At 31.9% G+C, this 21,652-nt stretch overlaps 1 protein-coding gene across 2 annotated transcripts in view; it reads right to left on the bottom strand.

Annotated features, from left to right (window-relative positions):
- The window catches only part of LOC135124230 (patj homolog), a 35,412-nt gene that overhangs the window by 6,280 nt on the left and 7,480 nt on the right, over positions 1–21,652 (bottom strand). For both annotated transcript variants that reach the window (XM_064049146.1, XM_064049148.1), the window contains exons 2-3: positions 9,679–10,079; positions 2,676–3,000 (exon numbers count right to left, since the gene is read on the bottom strand). In XM_064049146.1, coding sequence (XP_063905216.1) covers positions 2,676–3,000; positions 9,679–10,079 — 726 coding nt within the window. The remainder of the gene's footprint in view (positions 1–2,675; positions 3,001–9,678; positions 10,080–21,652) is intronic.

The raw sequence follows: 21,652 nt of genomic DNA, 5'->3' as shown, positions 1-21,652 counted from the left end.
GGTTTTTAAATTTTTCGATTTCTCAGTATTTCGATTATTCAATTTTTCAATTTCCCCATTGAGATTTCTGTTTCGATTTTTTGATGGTTCAATTTCTAGATCTATCATTTTCTCTATTTTTTAAGTTTTCGATTTTCCAGGTTTTTGATTTACCAGTTTTTCGATTGTTTAAATTTTCGAATTTCCTAATGGATTTTTCGACCTTTCGATTTCTCGATTTTTCAATTTTTAGATATTTCAATTTTAGGATTTTTGCAAATCGGAAAATTGAATAAATTAAAATTGAAAACTCGAAAAATTTTAAATCGAAAAATTGCAAATTCTAAAAATGGAAAAATCGAAAAATTGAATAAATCAAAATTGAAAAAACGCAAAAATTATTAAATCGAAACATTTAAAAATCGAATAACTGAAAGGCTCAAAAGTTCCAAAATTGAAAAATTTCTTTGGTTCTTAAATTTTTCAATTTCTCACTACATATTTCGATTATTCAATTTCTAGATCTATCACTTTTTCAATTTTTTAATTTTTCGATTTTCCAGTTTTTCGATTTTTTAAATTTTCGAATTTGCTAATGGATTTTTCGACCTTTCGATTTCTCGATTTTTCAATTTTTAGATATTTCAATTTTGGAATTTTTGCAAATCGGAAAATTGAATAAATTAAAATTGAAAACTCGAAAAATTGCAAATTCTAAAAATGGAGAAAACAAAACAATGGAAAAATCGCTAAATTGAATAAATCAAAATTGAAAAAACACAAAAATTATGAAACCGAAACATTTAAAAATCGAATAACTGAAAAGTTTAAAAGCTCCAAAATTGAAAGATTTCTTTGGTTTTTAAATTTTTCGATTTCTCAGTATTTCGATTATTCAATTTTTCAATTTCCCCATTGAGATTTCTGTTTCGATTTTTTGATGGTTCAATTTCTAGATCTATCATTTTCTCTATTTTTTAAGTTTTCGATTTTCCAGGTTTTTGATTTACCAGTTTTTCGATTGTTTAAATTTTCGAATTTCCTAATGGATTTTTCGACCTTTCGATTTCTCGATTTTTCAATTTTTAGATATTTCAATTTTAGGATTTTTGCAAATCGGAAAATTGAATAAATTAAAATTGAAAACTCGAAAAATTTTAAATCGAAAAATTGCAAATTCTAAAAATGGAAAAATCGAAAAATTGAATAAATCAAAATTGAAAAAACGCAAAAATTATTAAATCGAAACATTTAAAAATCGAATAACTGAAAGGCTCAAAAGTTCCAAAATTGAAAAATTTCTTTGGTTCTTAAATTTTTCAATTTCTCACTACATATTTCGATTATTCAATTTCTAGATCTATCACTTTTTCAATTTTTTAATTTTTCGATTTTCCAGTTTTTCGATTTTTTAAATTTTCGAATTTGCTAATGGATTTTTCGACCTTTCGATTTCTCGATTTTTCAATTTTTAGATGTTTCAGTTTTGGAATTTTACAATTTTCCGAGTCTTCACTTTTTCTTCGATTTTTGAACTTTTCGATATCAACTCGAAAAATTAAAAAATGGAAATATTTAAAAATCGAATAACTGATAAAATAAAGAAAATAAAAAACCGAAATGAAAAATTGCAAATTGAAACCACGAGAAACTCTAATCGAAAAATCGTAAAATTTAAAAAATGAAAATTTTAAACTTGAAAATTCGAAAAACATATTTCAAGCAATTTATTCCGCAAGAAAATGATAGATAGTCCAGGATCATAAAATTTCCGTTACATTTTCTATTATATGAGTACTAAATGCCTAAAAAAAAACAACTCTCTTAGATCACCAGTGTTGCCACACAAACCAGCTAAAAATCACCAAAATCAGGAAATTATAACCAAGTTTAAGTAGCCCACCATGCATGGAAGACTTGTTCAGATATGATACTTATTATTGAAAGCACATTTTTAAGCAGTAAAATAAAATTACAATAATTTAAATACGTGTTACAGAAAAAAAGTTACAGCCTATAATAGGAGAGTTTGAAAATGGCACAACTTCAGATTTCCAAGGGGTGCCAATCGGAATTCAAAAATCCAAAAACTAATTGACAGCGCACTCTTTTATTCAAATTTTGTCTTTTCATATGGAACGACCTTATAACGATTGAACAATTAGGGAATGACACTGTAGATCGCATATTGGGGCTTCTGGTTCATTCTAATTTAAATAAAGTAAACTGTGTCAAACTCACAAGACTTCGTTCTTCTTCCTTCAATATCCACGGCGCGAATTACTAATACAATAGATTTTTCTGAATGACAAGAAATTTTAATTCAAACACGTTATTATTCCCACAGCACCGAAATATTTGAACGCAGTCAGCGCTCCGAGGGATGATCAAGAACTTCTAAAAGTGACTTATAAATTTATTCAAAGGAAAAAAAGACAAAACAATGTTGACACTTCTAGAATAACACAATTACGTGCGACAGAACTTTCCACGTGATATCCAATTCCTCGCTTTTTTAGGCGGATGTTCCGCGTTCATTAAACGAGTGGGAGTCGAGAATATTAAATTCCCTATTATTATGCCTATAAAGGCAGCAATTCCATCATTACTCCGCCTAAAAATAACCTCCGAATTCGTCCCCTTGAACTTTACATCGTTTTACCTTCATCCCCGCATGATTATTTAATTCTCATTACCTCTGACGCCTCGATCGGGATCCAGCTGAGCGTCGTCTGCGAGGGCGACGGCGGACTTAAGTCCTTTTGTTCCTGCGTCGCGAGCGCCTCCTTCAGCTGCTCGAACTTCGGCCCTCTTAAGTACCTCTCGAAAGTCAGCACGACCTTCCCCCCAGTTTGCTTAATCTTCTCTACAGCTTCATAATTCGTAAAACCGTGAAGAGATTGTCCGTCAACTTCCACGATTCGGTCGTTAATGTTTATCTTTCCGCACTTGTAAGCTTCACTGCCTTCGTTTAAACTCTTCACGAAAATACCGCTCAGGTCTTCCCTCTCGCACACGTACCTGGGGAATTTTAAACCCTCGTTAGTGGCAGTCGGAGGAATTGGGGCTTAAATTGCGAAACGGGCGAGTTCGGGGATCGCATTACGGTGTTCAGCCCGAGCCGAGATCACGAGTAATCAAAAAGACCTCCGCCTTGGATCAGGTCAGGCGGAGTTCGGTGTGGCGTAATGTTAATTCGTTAAAAGGACCTGTCATCCCCACGAGGGTTGCGACAATTTTATCCATCCGTGTCAGAATTAAAACCCGGGCCGATCTAACGAGGTAATGGAGGGCGCACGATCGGTCGGTCATCGGAGCCCCGGCTGATCTGGCCGGGGAATGCCTTACCTATATCGCATCATCCAGCCGAGTCACGGAAGCACTTGCCGCGTTTTGATGAATCGTAAAGGGTATTTATTATTGAAACCGCGTGCGTTTGCATGTCTGTAAACGGAATCCCGGAGTCCTTTATCGTCCTACCGAGTCATGAGATGGTCGGGACGTGTCACAGTCAAAGCACAGAATTGATACACCGGAGGGTTGATTTTGCTTCTCGAGCGTAAGCTAAGGAAGTGCTGTAATCGAGTCCATCGGGCGACCCCTAGCCCCTAGACAGATAATCTCCGAAATTTCCGGACTGATTATTGTCAATTTACAAGAGCAAATTTTATTTAAATTTTATAAAATAACGTACTCCTCCATTTGTGGTTTATGAATCCCCGTTGAGTTTTTACCTAAGTTTTTCCAGATTGCCCCCCCCCCAGGAATTGGTGAATAAATGTTATTTAAATGTTAAAAAGTAACAAAGTCGTTAACTAGTGGTCTATGGATCCGTTTTTATTTTTTTTCTTGGACATCCCTACTTAAAAAAAAGTTCAAATTGTAGATATTGCAATTTTCGATTTCTCATTTTTTCGATATGTATTTCAATGTTGGGATTTTTCAGCCTTTTATTTTTCAATTTTTCGTTCTTCAAATTTTCGATTTCTTGATTTTTCAGTTTTGGGATTTTTTAATTTTAAGTGTTTCAATTTTTTTAATTTTTGATGTTTCGATTTCTAGATTTTTCGATTGGTCAGTTTTTCGATTTTTCAATTTCTGAATTATTGAGATTACGATTTTTCGACTGTTCAATTTCTGGATCTTTTACTTTTTCAGTTTTTCAGGTTTTTGACTTGTCCATTTTTTAAATTTTCAATTTTCCTATTTGAATTTTTCGACTTCTGGATTTCTCGATTTTTCAATTTTTCCATATTTCAGTTTTGGGATTTTTCAATTTTTCTTCGGTTTTTGAATTTTTCGATACTTCAGTTTTGAGATTTTAACATTTTTCCAATTTTTCGATTCATTTTCGTTATTTTAATTTTTCGATTCTCTGGTTTCAAAAATTTTCGATTTGTCAATTTTTCGATTTTTTAATTTTTTTAATTTTAAATTTTAGAAATTGTATCTTTTCTATTTTTCGATTTTGGGCTATTTCCCAATTTTTAGACTTTTCGATCTTTCTAAGTTGCGATTTTTTGATTTCTCGGTTCTTCGACTTATCGATTTTTCAATTTTTCGATGTTTCGATTTGTTGATTTCTCAAGTTTCCGATTTTTTAAATTTTGGATTCTTTAATTGCTCGGTTTTTCAATTTCTCAGTTATTCGATTTTCCGAATTTTCGGCCTTTCGATTTTTAATTTTTCTATTTTTAAATTTTAGATGTTTACGATTACGATTTTTTGATGTTTCGATTTCCTGACATCTGGTTTTTAGATTTTTACAATTTTCCGACATTTTAATTTTGGGAATTTTTAAATTTTTCGATTTTTCAATTCTTCAGTATTTCTATTTATCAATTTTTGATTTTTCAGCTTTTTGATTTTTGAATTCTTTTAATTTTTGAATTTTACATTTTTCGATTTTAAAAGTTTTTCAATTTATGGGTTTTTAGATTTCACAATATTTCAATTTTGGAAATTACCAATTTCTGGTTATTTCAATTTTTCGATTTTCTGATGTTTCGATTTCTCGACTTTTCAATTTTTTGTACTCTTCAATTTTTCGATACCTTTTTGATTTTACAAGTCTTGGATATTTCTATTTTTGGAATTTTTGAAATTTTTGATTTTTCAGTTTTTTTTATTTTTTCGATTTCTCGATCTTTCAATTTTTCGACTTTTCGGTTTTCAATTTTTTGTTTTCGAACTTTTTGATTTTTGAGTTTTTCAATTTTCCCATTTTTAAATTTTTCAAATTTGAATATCTATTTCTCGATTTTAAGCTATTAAGATATCTATTTCTCGACTTTCGATTTCTGGACCTTTCGATTTCTGAATGTTTAGTTTTTCAATTATTCGATGTTTCGTTTTTTCGGCTTTTTGACGCTTCGAATTGTCAATTTTTCGACATTTTATTTTTTCACTTTTTTAAATTTAAAATTTTTTGATTTCTCAATTTTTCAGTTCTTCGATTTTTTGATGTTTCGATTTCTAACATCTGGTTTTTCAATTTTTAGATTTTTTCGGTTTTTTAAGCTTCAAATTTCTCAATTATTCAACATTTTAATTTTGAGAATTTTTAAATTTTTCGATTTTTCAGTTCTTCGATATGTATTTCTATTTTTCAATATTTCGAAATTTTGAATTTGTGATTTTTCAATTCTTGGATATTCATATTTTTCAATTTTCCGAATTTATGAATTTTTGATTTGTCAGCATTTTGATTTTTGAATTTTCGTATTTTTTAAATTTTGGATTTTTCGAATCTTCAATTTTTCAAATTTCCCAGCTTGTCGATTTTTCAAATTTCGCAGTTTTTCTATTTTTCGACTGTTCGTTATTTTAATTTTTCAATTTTATATTTTTTGATTTCTCAATTTTCCAGTTCTTCAATATTTCTATTTTTCAATTTTTCGTATTTATAAATTTGTGATTTTTGAATTTTTGAATTTTTTAAATTTTACATTTTTCGATAGTTTGATGATTCTCAAGGACTCGGTTTTTAGATTTTGAAAATTTTACAATTTTTGGGTTCTTAAATTTCTAGATTTTTCACAATATTATAATTTTGGGAATTACCAATTTTTGGTTATTTCAATATTTCGATTTTGGACTCTTCTATTTTTCGAAATATTTTCGATTTTCAATTCTTGGATATATTTTTCAGTTTTTCAATTTTCCCATTTTTAAATTGTTCAAATTTTAATATCTATTTTTCGATTAGGCTATTAAGATACCTCAATTTTTCGATTTTTTGACTTCTCGACTTTTCGGTTTTTCGACCTTTCGATTACTGAATTTTTCGATGTTTTACTTTTTCGGCTTTTTGATGCTTCGACTTGTCAATTTTTCGATATTTTATTTTTTCACTTATTTAAATTTTAGATTTTTTGATTTCTCGATTTTTCAGTTCTTTGATATTTCTATTTAAAAATTTTTCGAAATTTAAAATTTTTTATATTTCAGTTTTTTGATTTTTCAATTTTTCGATTTCCTGATATCTGGTTTTTCAATTTTTACAATTTTCCGACTTTTCAAGTTTTAAATTTCTTCATTTTTCAACATTTTAATTTTGGGAATTAAATTTGTCGATATTTCTGTTTTTCGAATTTTTGGAATTTTTAAATTTTAGACTTGTCAGTTTTTTTGATGTTTCAATTTCTCGATCTTTTGATTTTTCGACTTCTCGGTTTTAGATTTTTCGGATTTTCAATTTTTCGATTTTTAAAATTTTTGATTTTTCAGTTTTTCAATTTTCCCGATTTTATATTTTTCAAATTTTAATATCTATTTTTAGACTTTAGACTATTAAGATATCCCCATTTTTCGATTTTTTGACTTCTCGACTTTTCGATCTTTCGATTTCTGAATGTTTAGTTTTTCAACTTTTTGATGTTTCGCTTTTTCGGCTTTTTGATGCTTCCATTTGTCAATTTTTCGATATTTTATTTTTTCACTTATTTAAATTTTAGATTTTCTGATTTCTCGATTTTTTTCAGTTCTTCGATATTTCTATTTTTCAATTTTTCCAAATTTAAAATTTTTGATTTTTCATTTTTTTGATTTTTAAATTTTCCGATTTTTTCATATTTCGATCTAAGAATTTTTCGATGTTTCGATTTCCTGATAACTGGTTTTTCAATTTTTGCAATTTTTCGATTTTTCAAGTTTTAAATTTCTGATTTTTCAACATTTTAATTTTGGGAATTTTTAAATTTTTCGATATTTCTCGCAGAATTTTTGGAATTTTTAAATTTTAGACTTTTCGGTTTTTTTCATGTTTCAATTTCTCGATCTTTTGATTTTTCGACTTCTCGGTTTTAGATTTTCGGATTTTCAATTTTTCAAATTTTAATATCTATTTTTAGATAAAGGGCTAAGGTATCCAAATTTTTCATTTTTTGACTTCTCGACTTTTCGATCTTTCGGTTTCTGAATGTTTAGTTTTTCAATTTTTTGATGTTTCGCTTTTTCGGCTTTTTGATGCTTCCATTTGTCAATTTTTCGATATTTTATTTTTTCACTTTTTTAAATTTTAGAATTTCTGATTTCTCGATTTTTTTTTTCAGTTTTTCGAAATTTCTATTTTTCAATTTTTTTTGACTTCCTGACATCTGGTTTTTCAATTTTTACAATTTTTCAAGCTTCAAATTTCTCAATTTTTCAACATTTTAATTTTGGAATTTGTAAGTTTTTCGATTTTTTAATTCTTCCATATTTCTATTTTTCAAATTTTTACTGTTTTAGCTGTTTGATTTTTGAATTTTTTGTTTTTTTAAATTATACAATTTTTAAGTACCATTTTTTTTTTGATATTTCGATCTCCTGACATCTGGGTTTTCGATTTTGAAAGTTTTTCAATTTTTGGGTTTTCAGATTTCCCGACTTTTCAAAATTTTTCAATTTTGGGAATAACCCATTTCTCGACTTTTCGATCTTTCGATTTCTGAATGTTTAGTTTTTCAACTTTTTGATGTTTCGCTTTTTCGGCTTTTTGATGCTTCCATTTGTCAATTTTTCGATATTTTATTTTTTCACTTATTTAAATTTTAGATTTTCTGATTTCTCGATTTTTTTCAGTTCTTCGATATTTCTATTTTTCAATTTTTCCAAATTTAAAATTTTTGATTTTTCATTTTTTTGATTTTTAAATTTTCCGATTTTTTCATATTTCGATCTAAGAATTTTTTGATGTTTCGATTTCCTGATAACTGGTTTTTCAATTTTTGCAATTTTTCGATTTTTCAAGTTTTAAATTTCTGATTTTTCAACATTTTAATTTTGGGAATTTTTAAATTTTTCGATATTTCTCGCAGAATTTTTGGAATTTTTAAATTTTAGACTTTTCGGTTTTTTTCATGTTTCAATTTCTCGATCTTTTGATTTTTCGACTTCTCGGTTTTAGATTTTCGGATTTTCAATTTTTCAAATTTTAATATCTATTTTTAGATAAAGGGCTAAGGTATCCAAATTTTTCATTTTTTGACTTCTCGACTTTTCGATCTTTCGGTTTCTGAATGTTTAGTTTTTCAATTTTTTGATGTTTCGCTTTTTCGGCTTTTTGATGCTTCCATTTGTCAATTTTTCGATATTTTATTTTTTCACTTTTTTAAATTTTAGAATTTCTGATTTCTCGATTTTTTTTTTCAGTTTTTCGAAATTTCTATTTTTCAATTTTTTTTGACTTCCTGACATCTGGTTTTTCAATTTTTACAATTTTTCAAGCTTCAAATTTCTCAATTTTTCAACATTTTAATTTTGGAATTTTTAAGTTTTTCGATTTTTTAATTCTTCCATATTTCTATTTTTCAAATTTTTACTGTTTTAGCTGTTTGATTTTTGAATTTTTTGTTTTTTTAAATTATACAATTTTTAAGTACCATTTTTTTTTTGATATTTCGATCTCCTGACATCTGGGTTTTCGATTTTGAAAGTTTTTCAATTTTTGGGTTTTCAGATTTCCCGACTTTTCAAAATTTTTCAATTTTGGGAATAACCCATTTCTGGTTAATTCAATTTTTCCATTTTTTGATGTTTCGGTTACTCGATTTTTCAATTTTTTGATTTTTCCATATTTCTATTTTTCGATTTTTGGGTATTTTAAATTTTAGTGTTTTCTATTTTTTTGATGTTTCGATTTCTGGGTCTTTCGATTTTTTGACTTCTCGATTTTTCGATTTATCAGCTTTTCGATTTTGCAATTTTTCAACTTTTCGATTTTTTGTTGTTTCGTTTTTTCGGTTTTACAGTTCTTCCATTTATTAAATTTTATGTTTTTCGTTTTCCCGATTTCTCGAATTTCTATCTTTCGAATTTTTGATTTTTCGTTTTTTCCATTTTTCGATTTTAGGATTTATTCATGTTTCGATTCCTTGACATCTAGGTTTTTCGATTTTTAAAAATTTTCGCCTTTTCGATTTTTCAACATTTCAAGTTTTATAATTTTTAATTTCTGGATTTTTCGATTTTTTATTTCCCTTGATTTTCCAAAACACCCAACAGGTTCTGGAACCTGCAAGCCCTCTGACCATTTGCGGTAGACTACCCGAAACCCCAATCATCTTCCCGAGTCGAGCAAAAACTTCGATTTTGAACTGGAGGCTTTACCCCAAATTCCCCATCATCTTCCCGAGTCAACCACCGGCACCAGGAGTCTCCCGACCCTCCACGGACTCACCTCACTCACCCTCTGAACTCCCCAGCTCTCCCACTTACCCAGCTATCGTAATTCCCAACCCGTACTCGTTCTTGTTCAGCTCTACGGTGAAGCGGTCCGTCTCCGGCAGGGTGTACTCGATATCCGCGGGTATGATCACGACATGGCCATCATTAACCGGCGAGTAGTCGTTGGTGTTGTTGTTGTTATTGTTGACGGCGACGTCCAGCGAGTTGTAGGTAAGGGGATTGGCGTCCGAGTTGAGGTCGGTCTGGTCGAGGTCGTCGCAGATTGTGCGGTCGTTGTACGTGTAAAAGGAGGCGTAGCCGTTCTGCTGGAGTTGGCGGTCGAGCTCCTCGGGGTCGGTGAGGATCTTAGTCGGGACTATCGGTGCCGAGCAGCCGAAGTTCTGGAAGTCCGAAGACGAGGGCTCGACGGGACGGGCAACCACCATTCTGACCTGGAAGTGAACAGTGCGGTTGGAGTGGACAGTGGAGAGCTAGTTATTCGAAATGGGTGTGTTTTGGCGTTGACAAAAAGGGTCCAAATTATACACATTTAGAGATGATCATGCAGTAATAAAAGTCACAAAAATTGATGACGGAGGATGTAAATTTGACGAACGTTAAATGTCAACGACCAAGAAAGTCAACGTTCATTATTTGACGGACCCTACTTTACAATAACTTCTTAGCTACTTACTGAATAAACTTCAATTTCGAAATTATTTTGGCTGTATTTCGTAGGCCAATTATTTCCATTTGGTCAAATATGTGTAATTGTGATGAACAAAATTCACACCAAAATTTATTTGAGACACTTACATACTTCATTGATCTTTTTTCCCCCATGGTAACTCCTACCTACGCAATGGAAAAATAGAAACTAACTAGAAAAAATGCGGCTAATAAATGTAAATATCAATGAAGTAATGACGCAGCTTAAGTAGGTACGTCATGTTAAAAATATTTGTGTAATTACAACTAATTCAAGGGTAGACAATGCGTTAAGTAAAATATGCATACACACAAAATTAACCCTATAACCCGAATTAATGAAACAAAATCGTCTTTGTTCAAAATTTTACCTTTAAACCAGTGGTCCCTAGTTGCAGATTAAACTAATAATAGTTACTTATTTGTTTTGAAGTTTTATTTCCGCATCGCAGGTGGTGCCATCTACCGCTCTCCATCCAGCTCTTAAAGTTATGTAAATTTAGCACTGCATATGTAAGCGACATTTAAGTGACGATTAAAAACGCTAAATATATTTTAATCAATAAAAGTGTCTCGTGCGTTCATGTAAACAATTATGATACAATAACAAGACAAATCATTATCTATAATATTATTGAAAGTAGTTTCCATCAATAATTATCGACCTTTGAACTGTGTAATAACAATCTGGAACCCATAATTTTTATTCATTGTATTACACAGAAAAAGTAGGTTAATGACTGCAGGTAATTGCACCCTATTTTATTATATTTGTAGGAAGTTCACACTGACCCCCGCAGTACTAACGATACTTAAATGTAAAGAAATAACAATGCAGTAAAATTCAACCATTTATTAAGTGGGATTTATAAAATTGCCGTTGACGTTCAAGAGAAGTGGAGGATTGAAGTTTCTTGTTGTCGAAATAAGTCTGTACATATTACGAAAAAACAATGGTAAAATGTAGCCCCGCCCACCCGCCCTATCTCAATTGTGATGATTTTTTTATTCGTCGTGAGTCAAGCGTGGGCGGAGCTTAACTGCAAAATCCTTATTTCTCTATGAGAAATTAAAAACATGTTTTTGAGTATCGTGTTGTTCAAACAATAGTGTGTATACCCGCCCCGATCTCAATTCTCAATTGCGATGAATTTTTCATTCGTTGTCAAATCGAGGGGCGGGGCTTAATTGCAGGATCCATATTTTATGCAAGATATGTATTTGAGTAACGTGTTATTCAAAGAATACTATGTATATTAAGAAAAAATTAAAGCCAAAGATTAAACCCCACCCATACCTGCCCTGATTTAAATTGTAATGAAGTTTTAATTCGTTGCGAGGATGCCTAATTGCAAAATACATAGTTCCATACAAAAATTTACCGTTTTTAGCGTGTTTTAAGTTTCTAAGATTAAAAAAAACATCACAATTCATATTTTTTCTTAATGTACATACGTAGTATTCTTTGAATAACACGATACTCAAAACATGTTTTTAATTTCTTGTAAAGAAATAAGGATTTTGCAGTTAAGTTCCGCCCTCTTGGTTCACGGTGAATACTAAAAATCATCACAATTGAGACAGGGTGGGTGGGAGGGCTTACATTTTGCCTTTTTGTTTTAATATATGTAGACTTCTTTTCACAACATTAAACTAAAAATACGTTTAAAATTGAAAATTTGTATAAGGAAATACCGATTTTTTATTAGGCTCCGCTCCATCGCAAAATCCATATGTCCTTGAAAAATGTAGCATTTTAACCAAGTTCAAAGTTTTTTGTTGTGAAAACATGGCTATGCATATTAAGAAAAAGAAGGCAAAATATATACCCCGCCCACCCGCCCGGTCTCGATTCTGATAATTTTTTTTTAATTGTCGTAAGTCGAGGGGCGGAGCTTAATTGTAAAATCCTTATTTTTCTACGAGAAATAACCACGTGGAATATGTTCTTAACTAATCGTGTTATATAAAGAAAACTAAATACATATATTAATTAAAAAAGAAAACCAAAAGAGAAGCCCCACCCATCCATCTCGATCTCAATCGTGATGAATTTTTCATTGGTTGTCAGACCGAGGGGCGGAGCGCAATTGCAAAATCGATATTTCCGTATACAAATTTACTACTTTAGACATGTTTAAGTTTCTTGTTGGCGAAAAAAATCTACACATATTACGAAAAAAAGGGTAAAATGTAGGCCCGCCCACCCGCCCTATCTCAATTGTGATGATTTTTTTTATTCGTCGTGAGTCAAGCGTGGGCAGAGCTTAACTGCAAAATCCTTATTTCTCTACGAGAAATTAAAAACATGTTTTTGAGTATCGTGTTGTTTAAACAATACAATGTATATTAAGAAAAAATTAAAGTCAAGATTAAGCCCCACCTGATGTAAATAGTAACGAAATTTTCTTTCGTTGACAGGTCTAGGGGATGAGTCTAATTGCAAAATACATAGTTCCATACAAAATTTTTTTACCGTTTTTAAGTTTTTAAGTTTCTAAGAAAAAAAAAAATCATCACAATTGAGATGGGGTGGGTGGGCGGGCTTACATTTTCCTTGTTCTTTTATTATGTGTAGACTTCACTAAAAATATGTTTAAAATTGAAAATTTGTATAAGGAAATATCGATTTTTTTATTAGGCTCCGCCCCATAATTGCAAAATCCGTATTTCCTTCCAAAAATGTAACATTGTAACCATGTTTAAAGTTTTTTGTTGTGAAAAGATGGCTATGCATATTAAGAAAAACAAGGCAAAATATAAACCCCGCCCACCCGCCCGGTCTCAATTCTGATGTTTTTTTTTTAATCGTCGTAAGTCGAGGGGCGGAGCTTAATTGTAAAATCCTTATTTTTCTACGAGAAATAACCAAGTGGAATATGTTCTTAACTAATCGTGTTATATAAAGAAAACTAAATACATATATTAATTAAAAAAGAAAACCAAAAGAGAAGCCCCACCCATCCATCTCGATCTCAATCGTGATGAATTTTTCATTGGTTGTCAGACCGAGGGGCGGAGCGCAATTGCAAAATCGATATTTCCGTATACAAATTTACTACTTTAGACATGTTTAAGTTTCTTGTTGGCGAAAAAAATCTACACATATTACGAAAAAAAGGGTAAAATGTAGGCCCGCCCACCCGCCCTATCTCAATTGTGATGATTTTTTTTATTCGTCGTGAGTCAAGCGTGGGCGGAGCTTAACTGCAAAATCCTTATTTCTCTACGAGAAATTAAAAACATGTTTTTGAGTATCGTGTTGTTAAACAACACAATGTATATTAAAAAAAATTTAAAGTCAAGATTAAGCCCCACCTGATGTAGATAGTAATGAAATTTTCATTCGTTGACAGGTCTAGGGGAGGAGTCTAATTGCAAAATACGTAGTTCCATACAAATTTTTTTTACCGTTTTTAAGTTTCTAAGAATAAAAAAAATCATCACAATTGAGATGGGGTGGATGGGCGGGGTTCATATTTTGCCTTTTTTCTTAATGAACATAGGTAGTGTTCTTTGAATAACACGATATTCAAAAACTTGTTTTTAATTTCGTGTAACGAAATAAGGATTTTGCAGTTAAGCTCCGCCCTCTTGGTTCACAGTGAATAATAAAAATCATCACAATTGAGACAGGGTGGGTGGGCGGGCTTACATTTTGCCTTGTTAGTTTATTATGTGTAGACCTCAGAACATTATACTAAAAATATGTTTACAATTGAAAATTTGTATAAGAAAATATCGATTTTGTTTATTAGGCTCCGCCCCATAATGGCAAAATCCGTATTTCCTTGCAAAAATGTAGCATTTTAACAATGTTTTAGTTGTGAAAAGATGGCTATGCATATTAAGAAAAAGAAGGCACAATATAAACCCCGCCCACCCGCCCGGTCTCAATTCTGATGATTTTTTTTTAATCGTCGTAAGCCGAGAGGCGGAGCTTAATTGTAAAATCCTTATTTTTCTACGAGAAATTACCATGTGAAAAAATCAGTCTCGATCTCAATCGTGATGAATTTTTCATTCCTTGTCAGACCGAGGGGCGGAGAGTAATTGCAAAATCGATATTTCCGTATACAAATTTATCACTTTAGACATGTTTAAGTTTCTTGTGGGCGAAATAAATCCACACATATTAAGTACAAAGGGCAAAATGTAGCCCCGCCCACCCACCCTATCTCAATTGTGATGGTTTTTTTCTCGTCGTGAGCCAAGGGGGTGGAGCTTAACTGCAAAATACTTATTTCTTAGCGAGAAATTAAAAACATGTTTTTGAGTATCGTGTTGATTAGACAATACTGTGTATATTAAGAAAAAAATAAAGCCAAAGATTAGGCGCCACCCATACCCGGCCCGATCTCAATTCTCAATTGTGATGAGTTTTTCAGTCGTTGGCAGATCAAGGGGCGGGGCTTAATTGCAAGATCCATATTTTATGTAAGATATGTATTTGAGTATCGTGTTATTTAAAGAATACTATGTATATTAAAAAAAATTAGAGCCAAAGATTAAGCCCCACCCATACCTGCCCTGATTTAAATAGTGATGAAGATTTAATTGGTTGGCAGACCTAGGGGAGGAGCCTAGTTGCGAAATACATAGTTCCATACAAAAATTTACCGTTTTTAGCGTGTTTTAAGTTTCTAAGAATAAAAAAAATCATCACAACTGAGATGGGGTGGGCGGGCAGGGTTCATATTTTGCGCTTTTTTCTTAATGTACATAGGTACGTAGTATTCTTTGAATAACACGATACTCAAAAACATGTTTTTAATTTCTTGTAAAGAAATAAAGATTTGGCAGTTAAGCTCCGCCCTCTTGGTTCACGGCGAATACTAAAAATCATCACAATTGAGACAGGGTGGGTGGGCGGGTTTACATTTTGCCTTTTTGTTTTAATATGTGTTGACTTCTTTTCACAACATTAAACTAAAAATATGTTTAAAACTGAAAATTTGTATAAAGAAATATCGTTTTTTTTATTAGGCTCCGCCCCATAATTGCAAAATCCGTATTTCCTTGCAAAGATGTAACATTTTAACCACGTTTAAAGTTTTTTGTTGTGAAAAGATGGCTATGCATATTAAGAAAAAAAAAAGGCAAAATATAAAGCACGCCCACCCGCCCGGTCTCAATACTGATGATTTTTTTTTATCGTCGTAAGCCGAGGGGCGGAGCTTAATTGTAAAAACTTTATTTTTCTACGAGAAATTACCATGTGAAATATGTTGTTAACTAATCATGTTATACTTGCAAAGAAAACTAATTAGAGAGAGAATGTATTAATTAAAAAAGAAAACCAAAAGAGAAGTCCTACCCATCCGGCTCGATCTCAATCGTGTTGAATTTTTCATTCCTTGTCAGACCGAGGGGCGGGGCGTAATTGCAAAATCGATATTTCCCTATACAAATTTACCACTTTTTTAAGTTTCTTGTTGTCGAAATAAGTCTACACATATTAAGAAAGAAAGGCAAAACGTAGCCCCCCCACCCACCCCATCTGAATTGTGATGATTTTTTTTTATTCGTCGTAAGCCAAGGGAGCTTAACTGCAAAATACTTATTTCTTTACGAGAAATTAAAAACATGTTTTGAGTATCGTGTTATTCAAAGAATACTATGTATATTAAGAAAAACTTAAAAGCAAAAATTAAGGCCCACCTATACCTGGGCTGATCTAAATATTAATGAAGTTTTCATTCGTTGGAAGACTTAGGGGAGGAGCTTAATTGCAAAATCCATATTTCCTTACAAAAATTTACCGTTTTAAACATGTTTTAAGTTTCATCACAATTGAGATGGGGTGGGTGGGCGGGGTTTATTTTCTTAATGTACATAGTATGTTTTGAAAAATACGATACTCAAAAACATTTCTTGTCAAGAAATAAGTATTTTGCAGTAAAGCTCCGCCCTCTTGGTCCACGGCGAATAAAAAAATCATCACCTACGGAGAAAGGGCGGGTGGGCGGGGCTTATATTTTGCCTTTTTGTTTTAATATGTGCAGACTTCTTTTCAAAACACAAAACTTAAAACATGTAAAAAAGGAAAATTTGTACAAGGAAATATTGATTTTGCAATTAGGCTCCACCCCATAATTGCAGAAATCCACATTTCTTTGCAAAAATGCACCATTTTGACCATGTTTTAAGCTTGTTGTTTGTAAATATGGCTACGTATATTAAGGAAAAAAAGCAAAATATAAGCCCCACCCACCCGCCCTATCTCAATTGTGATATTTTTTTTTAATCGTCGGGAGATAAAGCAGCGGAATTTAATTGCAAATTTTGCCTTTTTTTAATGTATATAGTATTCTTTGAACAATACGATATTCAAAAAAATGTTTTTAATTTCTCGTAAAGAAATAAGTATTTTGCAGTTAAGCTCCGCCCCCTTGGTTCTCGGCGAATAAAAAAAATCATCACAATTAAGATAGGGCGGGTGGGCGGTCTGACGTTTTGCCTTCTTGTTTTAATATGTGTAGACTTCTTATTTTAGGCCCCGCTCCATAATTGCAAAATCCACATTTCCTTGCAAAAATGTACCATTTTAACCATGTTCTTGTTGCGAAAAGATAGCTATGTATACTAAGGAAAAAAAAACGCAAAATTTGTAGATTTTTCAATTTTTCGGATTTGTGATTTTTCGATTTCTCGATTTTCCGATTCTTCAACTTTTCGATATTAAAATTTTTCAATTCTTGGGTTTTAAAAACTTTTTGATTTGTCAGTTTTTCGATTCTGGGCTATTCCGATATCCCAATTTTTGGATTTTTCGATCTTTCAATGTTATATCTTGGTGTTTTAGTTTTTCAATTTTTCGGTTTTTCTAATTTTCGATTTTTCAATTTTTCGATGTTTCGACTTTTTGATATTTTAATTTTTCAATTTTTTAAATTTTGGATTTTTCGACTCCTGGGTTTTTCAATTTCTCGCTTTTTCTGGAGTTTTCAATATGAAGGAAAAAAAACGCAAAATATAAGCCCCGCCCACCCGCCCTATCTCAATTCTGATGATTTTTTCATTCGTCGTAAGCTTAATTGTAAAATCCTTATTTCTCTACAGGAAATAAAAAACATGTTTTGAGTATCGTGTTATTCAAAGAATACTATGTATATTAAGAAAAACTTAAAAGCAAAAATTAAGCCCCACCCATACCTGGCCTGACCTAAATAGTAATGAAGTTTTCATTCGTTGGCACACGTAGGGGAGGAGCTTAATTGCAAAATCCATATTTCTTTACAAAAATTTACCGTTTTAAACATGTTTAAAGTTTCATCACAATTGAGATGCGGTGGGTGGGCGGGGTTTATTTTCTTAATGTACATAGTATGTTTTGAGCAATACGATACACAAAAACATGTTTGTAATTTCTTGTAAAGAAGTAAGTATTTTGCAGTTAAGCTCCGCCCTCTTGGTTAACGGCGAATAAAAAAAATCATTACAATTGAGATAGGGCGGGTGGGCGGGCTGCCATTTTGTCTTCTTGTTTTAATATGTGTATACTTCTTTTCAAAACATAAAACTTAAAACATGTTTAAAATGGAAATTTGTACAAGGAAATATTGATTTTGCAATTAGGCTCCACCCCATAATTGCAGAAATCCACATTTCTTTGCAAAAATGCACCATTTTAACCATGTTTTAGCTTGTTGTTTGGAAATATGGCTACGTATATTAAGGAAAAAAAGCAAAATATAAGCCCCACACACCCGCCCTATCTCAATTGTGATAATTTTGTTTAATCGTCGAGAGCTAAAGCAGCGGAATTTAATTGCAAATTTTGCCTTTTTTTCTTAATGTAGTAGTATTTTTTGAACAATACGATACTCGAAAATATGTTTTTAATTTATCGTAAAGAAATAAGTATTTTGCAGTTAAGCTCCGCCCCCTTGGTTAATGGCGAATAAAAAAATCATCACAATTGAGACAGGGCGGGTGGGCGGGCTGACATTTTGCCTTCTTGTTTTAATATGTGTATACTTCTTATTTTAGGCTCCGCTCCATAATTGCAAAATCCATATGAAAAAAAAACAAAATTTGTAGATCTTTCAATTTTTCGGATTTGTGATTTTTCGATTTCTCGATTTTCCGATTCTTCAACTTTTCGATATTAAAATTTTTCAATTCTTGGGTATTAAAAACTTTTTGATTTGTCAGTTTTTCGATTCTGGGCTATTCCGATATCCCAATTTCTCGATTTTTCGATTTTTCAGTGTTATATCTTGATGTTTTAGTTTTTCGATTTTTCGGTTTTTCGAATTTTCGATTTTTCAATTTTTCGATGTTTCGACTTTTCGATATTTTAATTTTTCAATTCTTGGGTTTTAAAAACTTTTTGATTTGTCAGTTTTTCGATTCTGGGCTATTCCGGGGCTATTCCGATATCCCAATTTTTCGATTTTTCGATCTTTCAATGTAATATCTTGATGTTTTAGTTTTTCGATTTTTCGGTTTTTCGAATTTTCGATTTTTCAATTTTTCGATGTTTCGACTTTTCGATTTTTTAATTTTTCAATTCTTGGGTTTCAAAAACTTTTTGATTTGTCAGTTTTTCGATTCTGGGCTATTCCGATATCCCAATTTCTCAATTTTTCGATCTTTCAATGTTATATCTTGATGTTTTAGTTTTTCGATTTTTCGGTTTTTCGATTTTTCAATGTTTCGATGTTTCGACTTTTCGATATTTTAATTTTTCAATTCTTGAGTTTTAAAAACTTTTTGATTTGTCAGTTTTTCGATTCTGGGCTATTCCGATATCCCAATTTTTCGATTTTTCGATCTTTCTATGATATATCTTGATGTTTTAATTTTTAGATTTTTCGGTTTTTCGAATTTTCCATTTTTCAGTTTTTTGATGTTTCGACTTTTCGATATTTTAATTTTTCAATTCTTGGGTTTTAAAAACTTTTTGATTTGTCAGTTCTTCGATTCTGGGTTATTCCGATACCCCAATTTTTTGATTTTTCGATCTTTCAATGTTATATCTTGATGTTTTAGTTTTTAGATTTTTCGGTTTTTCGAATTTTCGATTTTTCAATTTTTCGATGTTTCGACTTTTCGATATTTTAATTTTTCAATTTTTTAAATTTTGGATTTTTCGATTCCTGGGTTTTTCAAATTCTCGCTTTTTCTGGACTTTTCAAAACGCAAAATATAAGCTCCGCCCACCTGCCCTATCTCAATTCTGATGATTTTTTTTATTCGTCGTAAGCTTAATTGTAAAATCCTTATTTTTCTACGAGAAATTACCATGTGAAATATGTTAAGTAATCGTGTTATACAAAGAAAACAAAATGTATTAATTAAAAAAGCAAACCAAAAGAGAAGCCCCACCCATCCGTCTCGATCGCAATCGTGATGAATTTTTCATTCGTTCTCAGACCGATGGGCGGAGCGTAATTGCAAAATCGATATTTCCTTATACAAATTTACCATTTTAAACATGTTTTAAGTTTCTTGTTGCGAAAAGATAACTACACATATTAAGAAAAAAGGCAAAATGTAAGCCTCGCCCACCCGTCCTGTCTCAATTGGGATGATTTTTTATTCGTCGTGAGCCAAGGGGGAGGAGCTTAATCGCAAAATCCTTATTTCTCTAGAGATGAAAAACATATTTTTGAATGTCGTGTTGTTCAAAAAATACCATGTAGGTATGTATATTAAGAAAACAACGGGTCAAAAATTAAGCCCCACCCACATCCATTCCAATCTCAATTCTTCATTCGTTCTCAGGCGAGGCGAGGGGCGGAGCCAAATTGCAAAATCGATACTTTCCTACAAACATTTACCAATTTAACCATGTTTTATTTTTCTTGTTGTGAAAAGAAGACTGCACTACCTATATTTAAAAAAGGGCAAAATGTAAGCCCTTGCAGTTAAATAAAATAAAAATATGAGGGTTTCGGCGAACAGGTCATTAAATGGCTTTTTAAATACTGCGGTCAACCTGAAAAATGTCTGCTGTACTTCAGGGGATTTTCCTTCAAGTTGGCAGCACTGCACACTACCACAATTTGATTGGTTGAAAACCGAACGTCAACGGCAACGTAAAGGTCAGTTTACAATATGGGATTTTTCTTAGGAACTTTCTTAAGCAAATTCCTTATGATTTTCTTGTGGAATGAACACTATGAGCAATATTCGGGTTTACATTGTTGTAAAAATACTTGGAATTTTGTTAGGATTGGTTTTGACATTTAACCTTAAATCTAAAATTTTCTAACCTATAAAGAGGTGACAACTGTGTCTGAGCACACCTAAAATATAAGAAGCTGTGAAAATTACTATATTTTAGCGCCAGATTTAAAAGTTTCTGTACAAAATTCCCTAGCTACTCACAAAAAATGGGTACCGTCGTATTTTTGCTTAGGAATTATCATAAGAAAATTCTCATAATGTAAATTGACCTTAACGGCGAAAGTTAAAAGTTGGACATCTCGAACTTTCAACGGCAACGTCGACGGATGGTATAAACGACGCATACCTTCGCTGCGTATTTATCTTACACCGGCAACGTCAGCGACAAGTTTATAAATCGACCTTTACACGAAAACAAATCATGTCACTGCAGGCGCCAACCTGAGAAAAAAAAAACTGCACACTGAAAACTTGACAAATCGAGTGTCTATTAACTCACCGTGCGAAAAGCAACACCCCTCGACTATTGATCCCATTTTACGGTATCCAAACAAAACTTATTTACTTTCGCGATTTCTCTCCTACCGACCAGTCTATTCTCATTCTAATTTTATTCCCGAAATTAAACGTTTCATGTGACATTCGCATCACGATATTGGAACTTTCCATAAAACAACCCCCAAAAAACAACGTCGTTCCGATTCCTCCTCCCCTAGTTTTGTTAAAATGTATACCTATCGATTAAATTTGACCATAACAAATACATATTTCACCCCAAAGCACGCCATTTTAGGCGGCGGTGTTTACACCGATTCCAGGCTTTCCGTAATGGAATCAGACTTCAGACAACTTTCTTAATAGTAAAAGTTGTGGAAATAATATATAGGACGAAGAAAAAAACAAGGGAACGCTTAACCCCGGGCCATTTTTTATGAATGAAGTTTCGATCGCAGGTGGGCTGAAACAAGTTTATGGCGGTTTTTCGTCTTATAAGGCTAGAGTGGCACTTTTATTGCGGAAAGGGGCTGTTTGGGTTAAAAATAACGGCGGTTTAAAGTTTTAAGGGAATTAGGCGAGAAAAACAAGCCGAGAATTGGGGGAGTGGCACGTGGCGGGAAATTTCTTAAAAACTAAGACCGCTTAACATAATTGCAGAAAACAATTCTGTCAAATTGTTTTC

The sequence above is a fragment of the Zophobas morio genome, unplaced genomic scaffold (genome assembly GCF_036711695.1).
Source record: "Zophobas morio isolate AGI-343-1 ecotype UQ-CSIRO unplaced genomic scaffold, CSIRO_AGI_Zmor_V1 ptg000007l, whole genome shotgun sequence".
Classification (NCBI taxonomy): Eukaryota; Metazoa; Arthropoda; class Insecta; order Coleoptera; family Tenebrionidae; genus Zophobas; species Zophobas morio.
Note: the sequence above shows the minus strand (reverse complement) of the source record. Positions and strands in the feature narration are given on the sequence as shown.